Raw genomic sequence first — 18,984 nt, forward strand, 5'->3', positions numbered from 1 at the left:
CGGAGGTCGGAGATCTTACGTATTTCCGGGGGCAGTTCATTCCACAGGGCTGGGGCTCCCACAGAGAAGGCCCTCCCCCTGGGTGTCGCCAGCCGACATAACTTGGCTGATGGCACCCTGAGGAGACCCTCTCTGTGAGAGCGGACTAGTCGGTGGGAGGCTATTGGTGGCAGAAGACGGTCTCGAAGGTACCCGGGTCCTATGCCATGGAGCGCTTTAAAGGTGGTAACCAACACCTTGAATCACACCCGGAAGACCACTGGGAGCCAGTGCAGCTCGCGCAGGAGGGGTGTCACGCGGGCACAATGAGTTGCGCCCATAACCACCCACACGGCCGCATTCTGGACCAGTTGGAGCCTCCGAGTGCTCTTCAAGGGGAGCCCCATGTAGAGAGCATTACAATAGTCCAGCCGGGAGGTGACAAGGGCATGAGTGACCGTGCACAAGGCGTCCCGGTCCAGAAAGGGCTGCAACTGGCGGATCAGGCGAACCTGATAAAAGGCCCCCCTGGCCACGGCCGTCATATGCTCTTCTAAAGACAGCCGTGCATCCAGGAGGACACCCAGATTGCGAGCCCTCTCTTTTGGGGGCAAAGATTCACTCCCAATAGTCAGCGATGGCACCTGCTGACCATATCGGGACGCCGGAAGCCACAGCCACTCGGTCTTGGACGGGTTGAGTCTGAGCCTGTTCCTCCCCATCCAGACCCGCACGGCCTCCAGGCAGCGAGACATCACATCAAGGGCATCGTTGGGGTGGTCTGGGGTGGAAATGTACAGCTGAGTATCATCAGCGTACAGATGACACTTCACCCCAAAACCACGGATGATCACACCCAGCGGCTTCACATAAATGTTGAACAGAAGGGGCGAGAGGACCGACCCTTGTGGCACTCCCCATGCGAGATGCCTCGAGGTCGACCTCTGCCCCCCTGCCAACACGAACTGCGAGCGGTCAGAGAGGAAGGAGGAGAACCACCGCAGAACGGTGCCCCCTATTCCTAACCCTCTTAACCGCCGCAGCATGATACCATGGTCGATGGTATCAAAAGCCGCTGAGAGATCTAATAGGACTAGGACAGAGGAGCAACCCTTGTCCCGAGCCCTCCAGAGATCATCCACCAACGCGACCAATGCCGTTTCTGTGCTGTGCCCCTGCCTGAAGCCCAACTGGCACGGGTCTAGATAGATAGCTTCATCCAGGTGCCCGGGCAGTTGTCGTGCCACCACACTCTCAACAACCTTCACCACAAAACGAAGGTTGGAGACCGGACGGTAGTTAGCTAATTCCGCCGGGTCCAGGGAAGGCTTCTTGAGGAGGGGCCTCACCACTGCCTCTTTCAAGGCAGCGGGAAAGGCACCCTCACTCAGAGAAGCAGTTATAATCCCCTGGAGCCAGCCTCGTGTAACCTCCCGGGAGGCCAGTACCAACCAGGAGGGACACGGGTCCAATAAACATGTGGCGGCACTAATCCTACCCAGAACCCTGTCCACATCCTCGGGAGCCACAGGATCAAACTCCTCCCAGACAAACAATGCCATTTGTTTCTCTGAATGTGCCTCATAATATTCCAATGTATTCAAAATAATTCTTATATTGTCTCTAATTTGTCTTTTAGGCAAAAAACCATTTTGGTCTGGGTGCATAAATTCATTTAACAGCCTCTTCCATCTTTCTGCCATAATTGATGCAAATATTTTATAATCTGCATTTAATAGTGAAATTGGTCTATAATTATTTGTTGTAAATCTATTTCTTCTTTTGGTATAAGAGTTATATATGCCTCCATCCATGAGTTCAGTGCCTTGGCTTCTATTAATAAATCATTACATACTTGTAACAATATATTACTTAGTACATTTTGCAACTTTTTATATACTTCTGCTGGTAGCCCATCTGATCCTGGGGTTTTTCCATTCTTCTGCCTTTTAATTCCCTCCATCAATTCCATCATTGTTATTCTTTCTTCTAATGCTTTTTTAAATTGTTCTGGTATTTTAGGGGTCATTACCTTTTCCAAGTATTGTTCTATCTTTTCTTCTGGAATCTGCTCTTGTTGATATAATTTCTTTTTTTATTATTATTATTATTATTATTATTATTATTATTATTATTATTATTATATTATTATTATATTATTATTATTATTATTATTTCTCAATTATTTTCTTTTCTTCATTTCGATAACATATCTTTCCCCCCTTGATCTAGTAATTGAGTTATCAGTTTCCTTTCTTTTTCCTTCTTCATCTTGTATGCCAGCCACCTTCCTGGTTTATTTGCATTTTCAAAAAAGTTTTGCTTTGATGCTTTTATTTTCCTTGCCAATTCTTCATTTTCTATTAAATTCAATTTATGTCTCCCCAATTCTATTAGGTTTTTAGTTTTTTTGTCCTTGTGGATTTTTTTGCAATTCCTTCTCTAACTTCTTATATTCCTGCTCCAACTTTTTTTGAGTTTGTCTGTCCTGTTTGTTTGTTTTTTCTGCATATGTCATTGCCAAATCCCTTATATATGCTTTGCTAGTGTCCCATACATTTTGCAGTGATGTATCTTCTTTTCTATTTTCTTTGAAGAAAAAAGTCAATTCTTTTTCCATATATTGTGTAAAATCTTTCTCATTTAATAGGCTTTGATTTAATGTCCATCTCATTCTTTTTCTTTGTCCTTTCCATGTCATCATTATTGGATTGTGGTCTGCCCATATATTTGCTTCTATATCAATCTTGTCTATCTTGGATATTAAGTCTATGGACATCCACACCATATCTATTCTTGACCATGACATATGCCTGTTTGAGTAGAATGTATATTGTTTTTCCTTTAAATTTTTTTCCCTCCAAGCATCCTGTAAACTTAATTCATCTACCATTGTATAGAATGTTAAAGAAATGATAGGGAAAAATGAGCAACGATTGCAGCAAATGGAAGAAAAAGCAGAAGCAACAGAGAAAAAAGTTGAAGAGATGGACTATAGACTTACAGTTACTGATAAAAATCAGGAAAAAACAATTATAACCCTGGAAATGGATAAAGCTGATTTTTATTTAAGATTACAAAACATTGAAGAAGAAAAGGGAGAAAATTTAGCAGAGAAAATTGCAGAGATACTAGCAGAAGCAATAGGAGAAAGTAAGGAAGGGATATTAAGTGGAATTGACGAGATATACAGAGTGCAGAGTACAAATTCATGTCAGATTCACCAAGAAAACACTGAGAACAGAGATATTGCAATTGATGAGAAACATAACGATAAAGCATAAAGGGAGACAAGTAGTGGCACTGAAACAAATTCCAAGTAGAGTGAGAGATTTGAGAAAAGAATATCAATTTCTCATGAAATGTTTGATAAAGAGAGGAATAAATTTTAGATGGTTGATTCCAGAAGGAATGTTGGTGAACTGGGAAGAACAAAGATACAGAGTAGATTCAGTAGAGAAAGCAGAGTTATTTTATAAACAATACATAGACGTCCAAGAGGAAGGAAGGTTGAGGGAAGAAAAAGGGGATGAACAACAGGAGGAGAAGAAAGAACAGCCAAGAGAGACAATGAAAGAACAAGAAGAGAGAGTGTTAAGAGAAGGAGCAAGGGCGAAAGAAGTTAAGGAACTAAGGGAGATAAGAATGACTAGATCAACAAAGCAAATAAATAAATAAGAAATGGAAAAAGAAATTAAAATAATATCATTGAATATAAATGGATTAAACTTGGCAATAAAGAGAAGAAAAATATTCAGTAAATTAGAGAAGTTAAAATTAGAAATTATATGTTTACAAGAAGTGCATATTAGAAAACAACACAAATTTTTTTTGGAGCGAATAAAACTACGGACATTGTATACAACTTTGGCTAGTCAAAGCAAAAGAGGAGTAGCATTTTACATCAAACAGACAATATAATCCAAACAAATATATGAGGATGAGGAAGAAAGAGTATTAATGGTAGAAATTGTAATGAACTATAAAAAAATATTACTTGTGGGTATATATGCTCCAAATGAAAATCAAGAAGAATTGTATGCAAAATTACACTGGAAAATATTAGAATATGAATATGAAGATATTTGCATAATTGGAGATTTTAATGCAATTGTTGATAATGAGTTAGATTATAAATCTACAAAAAACCAAGAAAGACATTCCCGAAAACATTCTATACAACTTGAATATTTTTTAGATGTAAGGACTTTTTGTAGAAAATAGCACCACCATCTCCTCTATGGATTTCACAATCAGATTGGTAAACACGATAGTCTCTTACTGTGGTAATGGAGTCAGGGAGGGATATATTCAGCCCCATTTCACAGACAAATATAATGTCGAATATAGCATATTTAGTAAGAAGAGAAATTCAGGTATTTTATTTATGAGGCTTCTTGCATTAAGTAGCTTGCATTTAAGGTCAGTAGTAGTTGTTGTAGAGGAATTTAGGGGCGTGCGTGCCTAGTTTTGGATGTTAGGGTGTTGGATGGAGGAGGATTCGGTGTTAGGATGTGGGTTGTGGGACTTTCTTTCGATACAGTTGGCATGGTAATTGATGGCAAAGTATCTCCTTGGTATTGACATTTTTAAAGTTCTGGTCAGAATTCACGGGAACGGATTCTTTGCAATATGGATAAGTCAGGACGCGAGCAAAGTTTGTTGATGTTGGTTTTGGTGATGGAATTTATCGTATGGATGAATATGCATTTGATGGACACATTTTTGCAAACAATTCTGCAAAATCATGGAGCCACCGAGCCATTGTTGTACTTGAACTAAGGGCCTTGAAATTTCGATAATGTCATCAGGGAAGATGTTTGATTTATGGGAGTTTCTTATAATGTTGCAAACCTTAGTGATATCATTAAATTCGTTGTTGTCATTCAGGCCAAATAAAATAGCATTTAGATGTTTCTGTTCAGTGGCATCTTTAATAAGTAAGGATATATTATTTGGTGGGTTGGTATTATTTGCTGGATTGATGGTTACTTGTGGTTGTGGTTGAGGTTTTGGTTGTGGTAGTGGTTGTTGAATTGAGGTAGTATTTTGAGTATTTAGGTATTTATTTATCTGTTCTATTTTTTTTTCAAGAGATGTTAGACATGCTTGTATACTTGCTTGTAAACTTGCTTGTAAATTAGTTTCTAAATGTGTTACTAAGTGTGCATCCATGGAGTCAATGGATGTAGAAGGGACATTTTGGTTGCCATTTTAATTGTCTAGCTTAGGTAAACATGATGGACATAGACAAGGAAATGTCTGATGCTTGTATGAGATTTGCTATTTGTTTGGTTAATTTTAAGCAGGTGTGGTGGGCGTAATTGTCACATGTATGGCATTTAATGATATCTTCATTATTATTGATAGTTGCAGAACACTTAAAGCATGTACTAGAATTGTCTAGGTTGTTAGTAGAGATATGTTTTTTTAGGGGGCGTTGGTAGTGGCTTTTTTGGAGTTTTTGCTTGGCATGGTGGATTTGTTTTGTTGATGTACAATCTGTTATTTTTTGGTATGGATTACTTAATCTCTTATTTGCTGGTAAGCAATAACAATAACTATTAAATACGATAGGCAATTAGCTAATTAAAGCTGCATTAATAACAGTAATTAATTAATCACTTACACAATGAATCAGCAAATAAAGTCACTCTAAACAATTAATCTAAAATAGTAATCTACTAGACAATCAATCAGCTAGACAATTAATGCTAAAGTAAGCAATCATTATCAATTAATTATATTAAACAATAAATCAATAATCAATAATCAGTTAATTTTAGTTAAAACAGGTTAGCTCTAGCACAAGTCTGGAAAACAGATCAATTGCCAGTGGAGCAGCAAATAATTCAAAAAATTCATACATGTGCAGAAATAGATAGACTAACATTGAAATTGAAAGATAAGGAAGACTCACAGTATTTTAAGATATGGGACAGTTGGTATGAGTGGATAAATCAATGGAAAAGAAGGTAAAGTCAAAATTTAGTAAGAAATTAAAAGTAATAATTATACACCATCATTAAGGAAAAAAAGGAAATAAGTTTTTGTATATATTTATACTTATATACATTATATATACTTAGTTTGTTTGTTGTTTGTTGATACTGTTGATTGTATTTTAAGGTTGTGAATGTTTTATACAATTTTATTATTTTTTAAATCTAATAAAGTTTGTTTTTTAAAACAGAAAAAAAAACCCAGTAATGAAAGAGTGGTTTTGAAGGTAGCAGCAGCGTCAGTTTAAAAGGTAGCAGCAGACAAAATCAGCAGCAACCTGCTTCCCATTGCTTTTCACTTGCCTATCTTATTTTGAAATCAACAGCAGCCTGCTTCCCACTGCTTTTCGCTCGCCTGTTTTGTTTTGTATAGTTTGGGATTTCCAACAAAACTTTTTATAATTCCCCAAAGCTTTTTAAATTCCAGCTTCTTACTTTTGATGTTGTTTCACCTTAATTTTTATTTCACCTTAATTTTAAGGTTTGGATCCTCAGGATCTTAGCATTTATTATTTATTATTATTAAGATCTCAGCATTTATGGGCATTATCTCTTTTGGCAATTGAGTTGAGGATGCAATATTTAATCCAGATTAATTACAAATACAATGTCATTCTGAATCTTAACAATGGAATCTTAACAATTCACCAATGAAAATGAGGCATACTGTAATATTTTTCTATTAAAATGTTTGTTTTTATTTTTAAATTTATTTTTATAAGCAAATTCCTGGACATTGAATCAATGATTTATTATAATTGCAGTCCTTTCCATGTTTATTTGGGAAAGGGATGGGATACTGTGGTATTCCCCTGTAACATCTTTGCTCCATGACTACACTGGCACCCTGTGCTTCTCCCAGTACAATTTCAGGTACTGGTTTTCCCTATGAAGTATAGAACCAGATTACTTATGGTACTTTCTATCTCCAATTATCACATGCATCTGACAGGATTTATTTATTTATTTATTTATTTATTTATTTATTTATTTATTTATTTATTTATTTATTTATTATTGCGATTTATATGCCGCCTTTCTCCCGAGGGATTCAAGGTGGCTTACAAAAGAGCCACGTCTTCAGCTCGCGACGGAAGGAAAGGAGGTTGGAGGATGGACATGATCTGGTCTCTTTCTTGAAGCAGTATCATCTAATGGGTTCCAGCTGATATAATTTCCCTGTTGCAGCATCTTCCTTATGGAACAGCATTCTGCACTTAGATTTATATACCACTTCACAATGCTTTAAAGCCCTCTCTAAGTGGTTTACAGAGCCAGCATATTGAATAATCTGGGTCCTCATTTTACTGACCTTGTAAATTTGGAAGGCTATATGCAGATTACCTTTCTACTCTTGGTGTGCACTGTGCATGTGCGCACACCTCGCATTTGGTGTGTGTGGTGGGCACTGCGCATGCACGCATGCAGCGTGCATGTGCAGCCAGCAAACTGGAAGTAAACCAGTTCAGATTTCACCACTGCTTCAGGCATTAGGCATCTAATAAAATATTAGATGATCCCAGCTACATGGCTGTAGGACTCTTGAGGACTTTGACAGAATTGCATTCATGTTATTCCATTTATTTTTATTTGAATTATTTTGGTTTTGTTAGTTTTAATTATGGTTAGTTTCCTGGATAGATAAATGTCTGCAATAGTTCTTCCTGGCTTATTTCTTCAACATCTAATATTCAACCACTAGATGTAGAAGCTTCACTTATTTTTCATAAATAACTAAAACTGATATATATCCCTCCTAAATTATATATGTCTAAGTTGCTTATACATATTGCAAAGAGATGAATGGCATGCAAAATGTAACTGTGATGATTAATAGTTCATATACCTTCATTTATGATGAGCAAAAATAGGACATGCCAACTTAGTTTTAAGAAAGCAAGCAGTAGACTTCAGCTAAATGAAAGTAGCATTTCTTAATTTTTTTAGGCTTTGTGTCATTTCCAGAAACTAAAAACAATGGATATTTAACATTTTGATAATTCCATTAATGATTTTTATGCTCCCCTCCCCCCTCCCCATTGTTTTGTCTTTTATTTTTGCTGAGGATGCAGAAGAAAAAGCAAAGAAAGAAGCAGAGGAGAATTCTCAACAGGGTACAGATGACAAGAAAACAGAAGGAAATGAAGGAAAAAAGGCAGCTGAGGGTAACATTACCACCAAGTCAGAGAAAAGTAAACAAGGGAATAAAGAGGGTTTCTCGGGAGATGGTAAAAGCACCGAAATTAATAAAAGTAACATAAATGGTCACCCAACTGGTGGTAACAAACATGGAACTTCTCAAGGAAAAAATGTAACTGAGATGGAAAAAGGGGCAGAGTCAAAACCAACAGGAGGAGAGTCAAAACAGCATGTACAGAATGGTAAGTGCATCTGTCCTTTCATGGAACTGCGAATTTACTGGCAAATTCACTTCTCACTTAAGTGCTCTAAGACTGATAGATAAATCACTTAGCTGGATATTTGTGTTAACTTTAAAGTAACATACTACTGTAGTGATTAAATATATTAATACTATTGATATTATTGATAGTATGCTATTACCTTATAAATTGAATTACCGATTTTAGCAGTTTTAGAAAAGCAAAATTTTAATGGAGAACCCCAACATAGTGCCCTCTAGAACTTTTTGAACTACAACTGGGAATTCAAGAAATAGATGCAACAATTCTATGGGTAGCAGACAAGAAGAATGTGGTAACATCAGTGTCTTTCATTGTATAACAATGTATAATATAAATATCATATATATTTATCATATGTAAATATCATATAGATAGATAGATAGATAGGTAGGTAGGTAGGTAGGTAGGTAGGTAGGTAGGTAGATAGATAGATAGATAGATAGATAGATAGATAGATAGATAGATAGATAGATAGACACACCATGTTTCCCTGAAAATAATTTCCTGTCTTATATTTTTTTGGAACCCTAAAATAAGCGCTTGACCTTATTGTCATGTGCTCAAAAGCTTATTGGGCTTTTTATCAGGGGATGTCTTATTTTGGGTAAAATAGGGTAGTGGACTCAGCAGGGTGGCCAGTCATTGCTGTTTCCCTGTTTGGCTTTCCTTCCTCTTTTTCCTCTGGGATGTTTGCAAAGGTTACATGTCCCTGGAATTTTATGGTTCCTCTCTTCCAATTTATTTTAGGGTTCCACTTCTGTAACCAAGTGAGCCCTAGGACTAGTGGCCATTCCATTCCTGGGGCTAATATGAATGTGAGGGTCTCACTAAGATCCCCAGCTTCATTTGTAATGGTTCTGTGGCAAAAATGGCTGGCTTCCCCCTGCTACAGTCCTATCTAGATGGCAAAAAGTGATGGGGGTTTTTATTTCCCTTAGATAAATTCCCAATCTCCCTACCAGGGTTGGTTAGGCATCAGTTGCACCCTGAGTCTAGCAATGCTGCTACTTCCTCCCCTTTCCTTCAGCTGGGGATAAAAAGTCTTAGGGATAGGGTGAGCAGTTCGATTGGGTCACTTACCAGTGGGCCGTCTTCCGGATCACTTTCAGACTGGCTCAGGTCCTCTCGGGGTGCCAGAGATCCTTCCTCTGATTTTGGAGGGGAATGGAACTCCACAACCTCTCAGCTTCTCAGCGCAGTTTCTTTTCCTCAGGGGGTGCTTTTTGGAGGCTTCCCCCTGACGTGCGATCAGGCTTTCTGGTGGGGGTTTTCAAATGGCACTCTGCTGTGCGGTGCCCCTCCTTCCCACACTTAAAGCAACCTGATGGCCTTGGTGTTATGGCGGTTTGGAGTTTGGATGGCTCTCACTTCCCTTGGGGTGGGGATCTTCTCCACGCCCTGCCAGTGTGGTACTTGTTTCAGGTCATGTCAATCTCTGCCTCCTCTGCCACCAGGTACCATTCATGCAGGCAGTAAAATTCTCCATAGAATTTTACCCCCAAGGGGAGGCTTCTTCTCTCGCTGTGGGCCCCTGGGTTGGCCAGGGATGATCACCTGGGCTGGAACGGCAGAAGATTGAATATCTGGTGCAGCTGCTGCTCTGCTGGCTTGGTTTGCTGCTTGGTCAGCTGTGGTTGGGTCAAGGGTGATGGCTCGAGCTTCCTTGGTTGCTGGTCCACCCACTCTCCTTCGTTGGCAACCAGGTTTGCCTCGAATGTTGAAATTTTCCAGGGCTTCCATCACAAGATGGTTGATGTACCGCTTCAATTGATCATCTGCCAGTGGTTCCTTGATCCCTGGGCTTATGGCTACCATGAGTAAGGGTCATCCCTTTGGCTCTTCCATCCCAGCTCTTTCCTATGCTGATTGACCATCGGGGCTTCGTGGAGCTTTCGAGGATAGCTTTGATGGAGCCAGTGTCTGGCTGGGTAGTTGTCGAGGTTTCTCCCCAGCATTCTACTTCCCTTTGCTCACTGCTTTGTTCAGATATTGTTGCAAGGTCCCCTTGGTAGAGTAAAAATTAAGAGAGAGAAAAATTCCTCTCTGGGTTGACCACTACTGCAGAGCCTGCTTTATGTAAGGACCAGCCTCTCCCCCCTACAAGAAAGTATAGACTCTTGAAGACTTTGCATTTTAAAAGGAACCTTTTATTGAAAAGGGATGAAAGCAAGTCAAGATTCAAAGCAGGCTCCAGTGTCCCTCAGGGCATACAATCCAGGATAAAGAAAATTAGGAACCCCTCCCCACTGTCCGATGTGGATTCCCACAAATCTGCAAGTGTGAAGATGTTATTGTACCAGATAAGGAGAGCTTCTCAGGGCATCCTCCGGCATTGCAATCCACATGGCCCTCCCTCCCCTCTCATTCCCCAAGAGATGAGAATTCTCCAGGAATTTTAGGAGCCAGGCAACAGTTATAAGTCAGGTTAAAGGTTATACAAAAAGACCCAGCAAAAAATAGGATACTTAGGATACATAGGAAAGAGAACTAAATGTGATAAATCCCAATCCCAATCCCCCACGCTTCTTCCACCCAGGGCCGGATTTAGATGAAAAGAGGCCCTAGGCTATTCCACTTATGAGGCCCTTTCACCTATAGTGCAAGTGTAATTTTAATTTTGCTAACAATTTGAATGTAGGCCCCTCTTGATCTTGAGGCCCCCTCTTGATCTTGAGGCCCTAGGCTGAAGCCTAGTTAGCCTATAGGAAAATCCGGCCCTGCTTCCACCGAAGAATGGCAGATACACGGATTTGACATAATGGCATAACTTGAATAATTTAGAGAACTGAGACAGGATACTTTCTCACTTCGATACTAGTAACACTGTTATCATTCAGGGTGTGCTGAACATTGTTCTTTTTTACAGAGGAAGCAGAATTTCCTTGCATGCTTACTTATTTCATTGGTTATTTTATTTTATTTGCAGCCATAATCATATGGGCTGCCCTAATCAGTAAGGGATCACTTAATATTGTATAACCAATAGATGCTGGCCATTTAACAATATTACATAAACAACTCAATATGAGAATATTAGTTTCTAGCAGAGCATATCTGTGACTTTTAATGGAAGTCATTGTTATCACCTCAAAAATACTGAAAGTAATTTTGCAGCTGCCACAGTATTTCTTAAAATCAATAATCCTTTTAGGTATATTGTCCCCACTATCTCTTTCTCTCTTTGTCAATTGTCCATGTGTGTACATGTCTATGTTTATATTCTGTGTATCATTGTATTGCTATCAATATATATGAGTAGCAGAAAAAACATGTTATCAAAATTTTGGGTTGACAGATAGGATTGAAAATTGCAAGCAAATAGATTGCTTTCTCTTGCCTCAATTTGTGAATTAAGCCTCAGAATGAGTGATGCTACATTTGTGCGCATGTATGTATATGTGTGTATGTAGGTGTATGTGTCCACCAGTAACACCAGTGTGTGTACATCAGTGTGTATATAGGTTTGTTCACACCAGTAACAAAACAATTATATATACTTCATTTACTCTGCTGTATGCTTTTATTTAAGTTGGTTGAGAGACATTTTATATCACTTAACATTCTCCTTCATATGATTTCTAACTTCCAGGTGAATTAAAGGATGATAGTAAGAGGTCAGAGAAGGACCAGGGAAATGAGACAAAGGAGGGTAAGTAACAAATATTTGCTTCTATTTCTTCCTCAATGTATGTGGACCAAGCAGGTAATCTTATTGACTTATGAACTGGTTTGGATCAGCAATAAAATGCACAGAGGCATTTTTATAGCAAAGCCAAAGAACACTTTTTCATTAGAGCTACATAAATTATATGAAAATAAAACTACCTTTTTTGTACATTTTGGTTGAATATTAATTCTTCCATAAACTACAAAAAGGACATGAACAATTTCAACATTTGCCAGTAAACTTCTATGCAATGTTCAAGTTAGTTATTACTCATTTTATGATTATTTATTAAGTATTGTAATTCTTTCATGTACAACAACTGTTTCCCATGTATATTAATATATATTTACATATACATTATGTAATGGCATGGTTTAGTGGCTCACTAAAGATGCTGGCCTTGTTGGCTGGAAAGCCATCAGTCCAGATTTGAGACACAAGCACCATGCAATAGGGTGAACTCTTGATCTTGCCCCAGCTCCTGCCAACCTAGCAGTTTGCAAACAGGTAAATGTGAGTAGATAAATAGGTACCACTTTTGGTGGGAAGGTGTCTGTAAGGATTGCTTCTCCTTTCAACTTAAGAAAGTAAAGACTCTTGAAATGTGGTCGTTCAAAAGGATCCTTTTATTAAGCAGAAGTGATAGCAATCAAGTTAAAGCAAGATCTGAATACCCATAGGCAAGACAAGTAGGATTAAAGCAGTAGAGACCCCTCCCTTTAAGTCAGAATGCAGATTTAAGCCAATACACAAGTATGAAGATGTTTTCTTTACTAGTTTCCCTGAGAACCCGAACAAACATGTATTCACACCATTATCCTTTAAAGTGAAACAACCCACATGGCTATCATTCCTCCATGATAAGAGGATCTCGGGGTTCTTTGGCGCTAGGATATACTGTAGGTTGTAAAATATCTGTTGACACAGGCAATGCTAGTAAATCGAAACAAAGCCTCCCCTTCTCCCAATTGATTGGCAGTATCACTCTTAGGGATCTGACATGCTACCCTCCTTAGAAAATGAAAGGGTCCACCTGTAAAAAAAATAAATATTTGTTTTTACAAATACAAAAAAACAAAATTTCATGGTAGCATATTAACAAAATTTGTTAGGGTATTGGGAGTGAAATTTTCTCAGTAAGGTTGGGGCCCTAACATGGTGTTTAGTGACCCATTCGTTGTGTGCTGATGATAAATGTTTCCAAGTGACTAAGTATTGGATTTTCCCTTTGTGCGTCCTAGAGTCAAGGATTTCCTTGATTTCAAAGTGTTGTTCACCTTCAATCATGATGGGAACAGGTGGTGTAGATGCAGGTGGTCTGAGGGATGAGATTACTTCTCACTTGAGTAAACTAATATGGAATACTGGGTGGACTTGCCTGAGTGTCTTTGGAAGGAATAGTTCAACTGCTACTGGATTGATGACTCTAGTGATGGGGAAAGGTCCAATGAACTTTGGCCCTAGTTTCTTCGATGGTTGTAATGATTTCAGGAGTTTTGTAGATAAGTATACTCTGTCTCCAACATTTAAAGGTTTGGGTTCCATCCTTTTCTTGTCAGCTTGAATTTTAAAAGCCTCTCTAGCTTCCTTTAAGGCTAATCTAACCACTGGCCATGTGTTTTGCAAATTATCCTTAACCTCCTTAAGTGAGGAGATGGTGGGTTCTTCTGTGGGTAGTTCAGGCATGGGACTGAAATCCTGGCCTGTCACTACTCTAAAAGAGGTAAAACCAGTGCTTGAATGTACAGCATTATTAAACGCAACTTCAGCAAAAGGCAAAAGTTCGATCCAGTTATCCTGCTGAAAATTAATAAAACATCTTAGATATTGTTCTAGTTCAAAATTTCAGAATTTCCATTAGTAGATGGGTGGTGTGAGGAGCTCAATCCCTGGCCAGTACCAAGTAAATCCAAAAATGCCTTCCAAAATTTGGAGGTGAATTGAACCCCTCTGTCAGAGATGATCCTTTGTGGAGCTCCATGAAGTTGATAAATGTGTATTAGGAATAATTTGGCTAAACTTTTAGCAGTTGGGATTGTTTGGCAAGGTATAAAATATGCCTGTTTTGAAAACAGGTCTGTCACAATCCAAATAACAGCATTTCCCTCACTGCTTGGCAATTCTACAATGAAATCCATAGCAATATCTCTCCATGGCGCTGAAGGCTCAGCTACCTTCTGCAATAGTCCTGGGGTTTTCCCCTGACTCTTTTTGCTGCTGCACAAATGGGGCAGTTAGCTACATAGCTTTCTATGTCCTTTTTTAGTGATGGCCACCAAAATTGTCTTTTAACTAGGTGTAAAGTTTTCACAAACCCAAAATGTCCAGCTAATTTGGAATCATAGCATGTTACCATTAAGTATAACCCCTTGCTAGGTTTTTCTCAATAAATGTTCTCAGCTCTTACAACTCCCTCAGTGACATGCTGTACATCTTGGGTTTAGGGAGTTTAGCACCTGGTAAGATTTCTATCACACAGTTGGTGGCGTGGTGGGGAGGGAGCTCATCTGAGGCTTTTTCGCTAAAAACTTCAGCCAAATCCTTGTATTCTATAGGTATGCCCTCAGTTTGCATGGCACGACCAGGCATGACTGTTTCTTGGTTCTCTGCCCCCTCAGTTCCTTTATGTGGATTCCCAGCAAAAGTCACATGCATCTGAAATTTTATGATGCCTTGTTTCCAATTGATTTTGGGGTTCCATTTTTTCAGCCATGCAAGGCCCAGAACTAACGGCCATTCCATGCCAGGTGCCACTATAAATGTAAGCATTTCCTTGTGGCTTCTGATGCCTATATGTAGAGGTTCAGTGGCAAAAGAAGCTGGTTCCCCTCCTGCTATTGACCCATGTAGTTGGCAGAAGGCAATGGGGTGTTTCAGCTTTCTTATGTTAACCCCCATCTTCCCTACAAGGTTGGGCTGATCAAACAACGGGTGCACCCTGAGTCCACTAGAGCAGAGATATTTATCTCCCTGTCCTGGTTTGGGATAAATAGTCTTAAGGGGAGGGTAAGCGGTTTAATTGGTTTGCTTACCAGTGATTCATCTTCTGGATCGCTTCTGAATGAATGTGATTCCTCCTGCTGAGATGCCAGGGTTTCCTCCCCAAAATGGGGGGGATGGAAATTCTATGGTCTCCCTCCTCCTCAGGGCAGCCTCCTACCCACGCCAGCCCGGTTTTTCAGGGTTCTCCCCCGGTGGGTGGTTCCAGGCGGGTGTTTGCAAACAACACTCTGCAGCTCGGTGCCCCTCTTTTCCATATTTGAAATAGGCTGAGGATTTCGGAGAGAATGCGGTTTGTGGTTTGAGGGGCTCTTGCTTCCATTGTGGTGGGGATTTCTTCCGTGCTCACTCCACTTGGTACTGGTTTCTGGCTATATTGATCTCAGCTTCTTCGGCGGTGATGTATCACTCATGTAGGTGGTTCGGTGCACCTCAGGCCACGCAGGCATTTTATAGATCATCACTCAGCCTGTCCTTGAAACAACTCACCAAAATATTTTCTGGCCAGGTCCCGGAATTCTTTAGTATACTCTGCTACTGGCCATCACCCCTGTCTCACCACCTTAATGTGGTCACATGCTTTGCGATCTGCTAGTGGGTCCTCAAACCATCGTTGCAGGGCCATCATGAAATGGTCGAAATTCCACAGTTCTGGTGCATCAGCATTATGCAGGGTCACCATCCATCTGGCAGCGGCACTCTCTAGGGCTAGGGTCACAACTCACACTTGGGATCCTTGGGTTTGGAAATCACACCTATATTCTTGCATGTAGGTGAGCACGTGTGCCACAAAGAATCCTAATTGCTGCAGATTCCCATCAAACTTCACCCCAAGGGAGGGAGTTTCTCTTTCCAGTTGCGGGACTTGGGGCTGGTTGGGAATGGGCGCCGGTGTGCATGCTGCCTGGGTGGAAGGGTTTGCTGGGTCTTCTCCCACTGCTGCTGTGCCGTCTACTTGATAGGCATGCTCCAGAAAGGGGGTGCCTCCCATGGCATCATCCGCGACTGCTGCCCTTTCAGCGCTCTTTGGTTGTTGTTCTGACTCCCCTCGGATGTTGAGATTTTCCAAAGTTTCCATCACCAATTGGGTTATATGTCTCTTCAGATAATCCTCCCTCAGTGGTGCTTTGGTTAGTCCCCCCTGGTCAGCAAGGGCTTCTAGTCCCGGTTTTCGGTTGCCACGGCTGAGGGTGACTCCTCTGGTTCTCTCATCCCAGCTATCTTTTTCTTCCCAATGCCAATTGACCAGTGGGGCTTTTCAGGATTCTCCAGGGTTACCTTATCCTCTCCGATGGGGTGTACGAAACAGGCATCCGACTGAGTGGCAGTTGATGTCTCCCCTCAACATTCGGCTTCTCCCAGTTCTCTGCTTCATTCAGACATGGTTTGCAAAGTCCCTTATTTAATTTAAAAGTGACATATTTAATTATACATTAAATATGTCACTTTTTTTGCTACTGTGGAATTGACAGCCAATAATAGATGACTAGAGATTAAGCTAAGAATAATAATATTTGTATATTTTAGGGCCATCAGGGGTGACGTCAGCGTGATAGGAACCGAGGGGGCAGTGCTCCGTTCCTAGGTCCCAATTTTCGGTCTGAAAGCTGAATTTTTTAGCTCTATTGACCACGAAGAGGTCAATAGATAAAAGGGAAAATCCTGAGGACCTCGGGAGTATCAAAAATTGCCCCGAAGGTTCAAGGAAAGTCCCTTAATTCAGCCCGGAAAAAAACCAACCTCTTGTCAGTTGGCCAGAACGCTGACGGTTGCTTTAAAAAAAAGGGAAGCGAGGATCGAGCAAACAGCATCAATAAGAATAACTAATTACTCTTATTCTGAAACATTTTAAATATTTAAAACAACGGATACATACTAAAAGAGAAACTGATCGGCAAAGCAGAATTGTTAAGAAGAAACGGAGTGAAAGTATAACAGAGTGAGTTAAAGAGGCTAATTGAAGTGTGAGGGGGCGAAACTGACAGGCAACGGAACTGAGGCGATTTTGAGGAAACGCAACGGAGAGGTGTGGATTGGAAATAAAACACATAGTTATAGATTTACCAGACAGAAATTGGGAAATAGACAAAGATTATTCATTTGGGGAAAGGAATACAGATCCAAGTGTTGGACTTATTTTAAAAAAAGAAACGGAGGTGGTGCAGAGACAATAAAGAAGAGACAAAGAAGAAACAGTATCTAGTTTCAGGAGTGACTGTGAGGGATTTAAAAACTTCGTAATGGTGGCAGAGCTTCAGTGAACAGATACTGTAACTATATTAGAGTATTAACTTGCAAATAAATAAAAAACATTTGAGGCTCTGGAAGAGGTGTTTAAAATATTTTTAGAAGGCAAATTGAAGGACTTTGGAAACAATTACAAACTAGACGACTGAAAAGACACAAAACCAAGTGAGGATTGCAAAGACTTCAATTCTGGAACCTAATACAATGAAAGAAATTTATTTTATTGTTTGAGAGACTTAATTTATTTGAATTATTTTAATTGAATTATTTTAATAATATTTTAAGTACTTTTAAGTACTTTTATCTATTTATTTGTTTATTTATGTAATACTTAATGTTTTAATATAGAATATAGTATATAATATTATAGCCCAAATAGTATAAGGTTTAGGATTACTTAAGTTTAAATGTTAAATATATACTTTCTAATATAAGTAAGAAAAGTTGGAATATATAAGTTTTGAATAGATATAATAATATAACACATAGCATATCTGTTTTTTCTTATTTCTGTTTTATCTTGTTTTCCTATTCTAATAGTTTTTTATGTGACACAATTTAATATTAATTTAAAAATTGATATGGTGTTAAAAGAATGAATTGAAAATTGATTATTAATATTGATATATATTGATTTAAATAAGAATAAATTTATTAAAATTGATAAAATTTATTAGAGATATAACTAAAGATTTAATAGAACTTATTAGAATTAATAATATATTTAAATAGAATATTTAATTTAGAAACTGAAATATGACTTGCTGAGATATCATATTTTATCCCTGCTCCTCATTTAAATTTAATTAATCCCTCATATAATGATATTATAGTTTGAAATTTGACTGTATTTGAAAACTAAACAAGTGATATTGGCTTCTGTAATTATCAGAAGGAAAATCTTACTATATACTATAGACAGTGCGTGAAAATTTGGGAACTATTATTAGAAAATTAAGACGACAACTACTGGCTTATTAATAATGACAAAACCAGGTAAAAAGGCAATAGCCAATCAAGCAATGTCTATTACGTCATCAACACAACAGAAAACAATAGACACAATGTTACTTTCAGAAAAAGAGAAATCTCCTCAATCAATTAACATCAAAAACATTCACTCAGTATTATCAATGATACAAGAGAGTATGAACAAAACACAGGAATCAATTGCTGATAACCATCAAGAAAGTAGGAAAAACCATGAGGATTTGAAAATGGACATAGGTGAAATTAAGGATAATCTAAAAAAAATGGATAATAAGATGGAGAAAATTCAACAAAATATTGCTAAAAATGAACAAAGGATCCAAAATATTGAAGATAAGATGGGCAAAGTAGAAAAAAAGATAGAAGAGTCAGAATGTGCTCAAACAATAATAAACAAAAAACTGGAAGATTCGATTTCATTTTTAGAAATGGAAAAGGCGTTATTTTACCTAAGATTTCAAAATATAGTGGAAAACAGAGAGGAAGATTTGAGAGATGTAATGGTGGGAATTCTGACTGAAGCAACATTAAAGAATAAAGAAGAAATTAATAAGGAAATTGATGAAATTTATAGAATATTCACAAATTACGCCCGAAGAAACAGGTTACCAAAAGAGGTTCATATTAGATTTGTAAGGAAGTTGGTGAAAGAGGAAATATACAAAAAAATGAGAGA

The 18,984-nt window shown here is 38.7% G+C and overlaps 1 protein-coding gene across 5 annotated transcripts in view; it reads left to right on the top strand.

The window, feature by feature from the left end:
* Window positions 1–18,984, top strand: part of PDE1C (phosphodiesterase 1C) — a 1,150,117-nt gene that overhangs the window by 966,201 nt on the left and 164,932 nt on the right. For all 5 annotated transcript variants that reach the window (XM_060686088.2, XM_087894093.1, XM_060686092.2 and 2 more), the window contains 2 exons: window positions 8,054–8,362; window positions 11,994–12,053. In XM_060686088.2, coding sequence (XP_060542071.1) covers window positions 8,054–8,362; window positions 11,994–12,053 — 369 coding nt within the window. The remainder of the gene's footprint in view (window positions 1–8,053; window positions 8,363–11,993; window positions 12,054–18,984) is intronic.

The sequence above is a fragment of the Pantherophis guttatus genome, chromosome 4 (genome assembly GCF_059756535.1).
Source record: "Pantherophis guttatus breed Tessera chromosome 4, ASM5975653v1, whole genome shotgun sequence".
In the NCBI taxonomy this organism is placed as follows: domain Eukaryota; kingdom Metazoa; phylum Chordata; class Lepidosauria; order Squamata; family Colubridae; genus Pantherophis; species Pantherophis guttatus.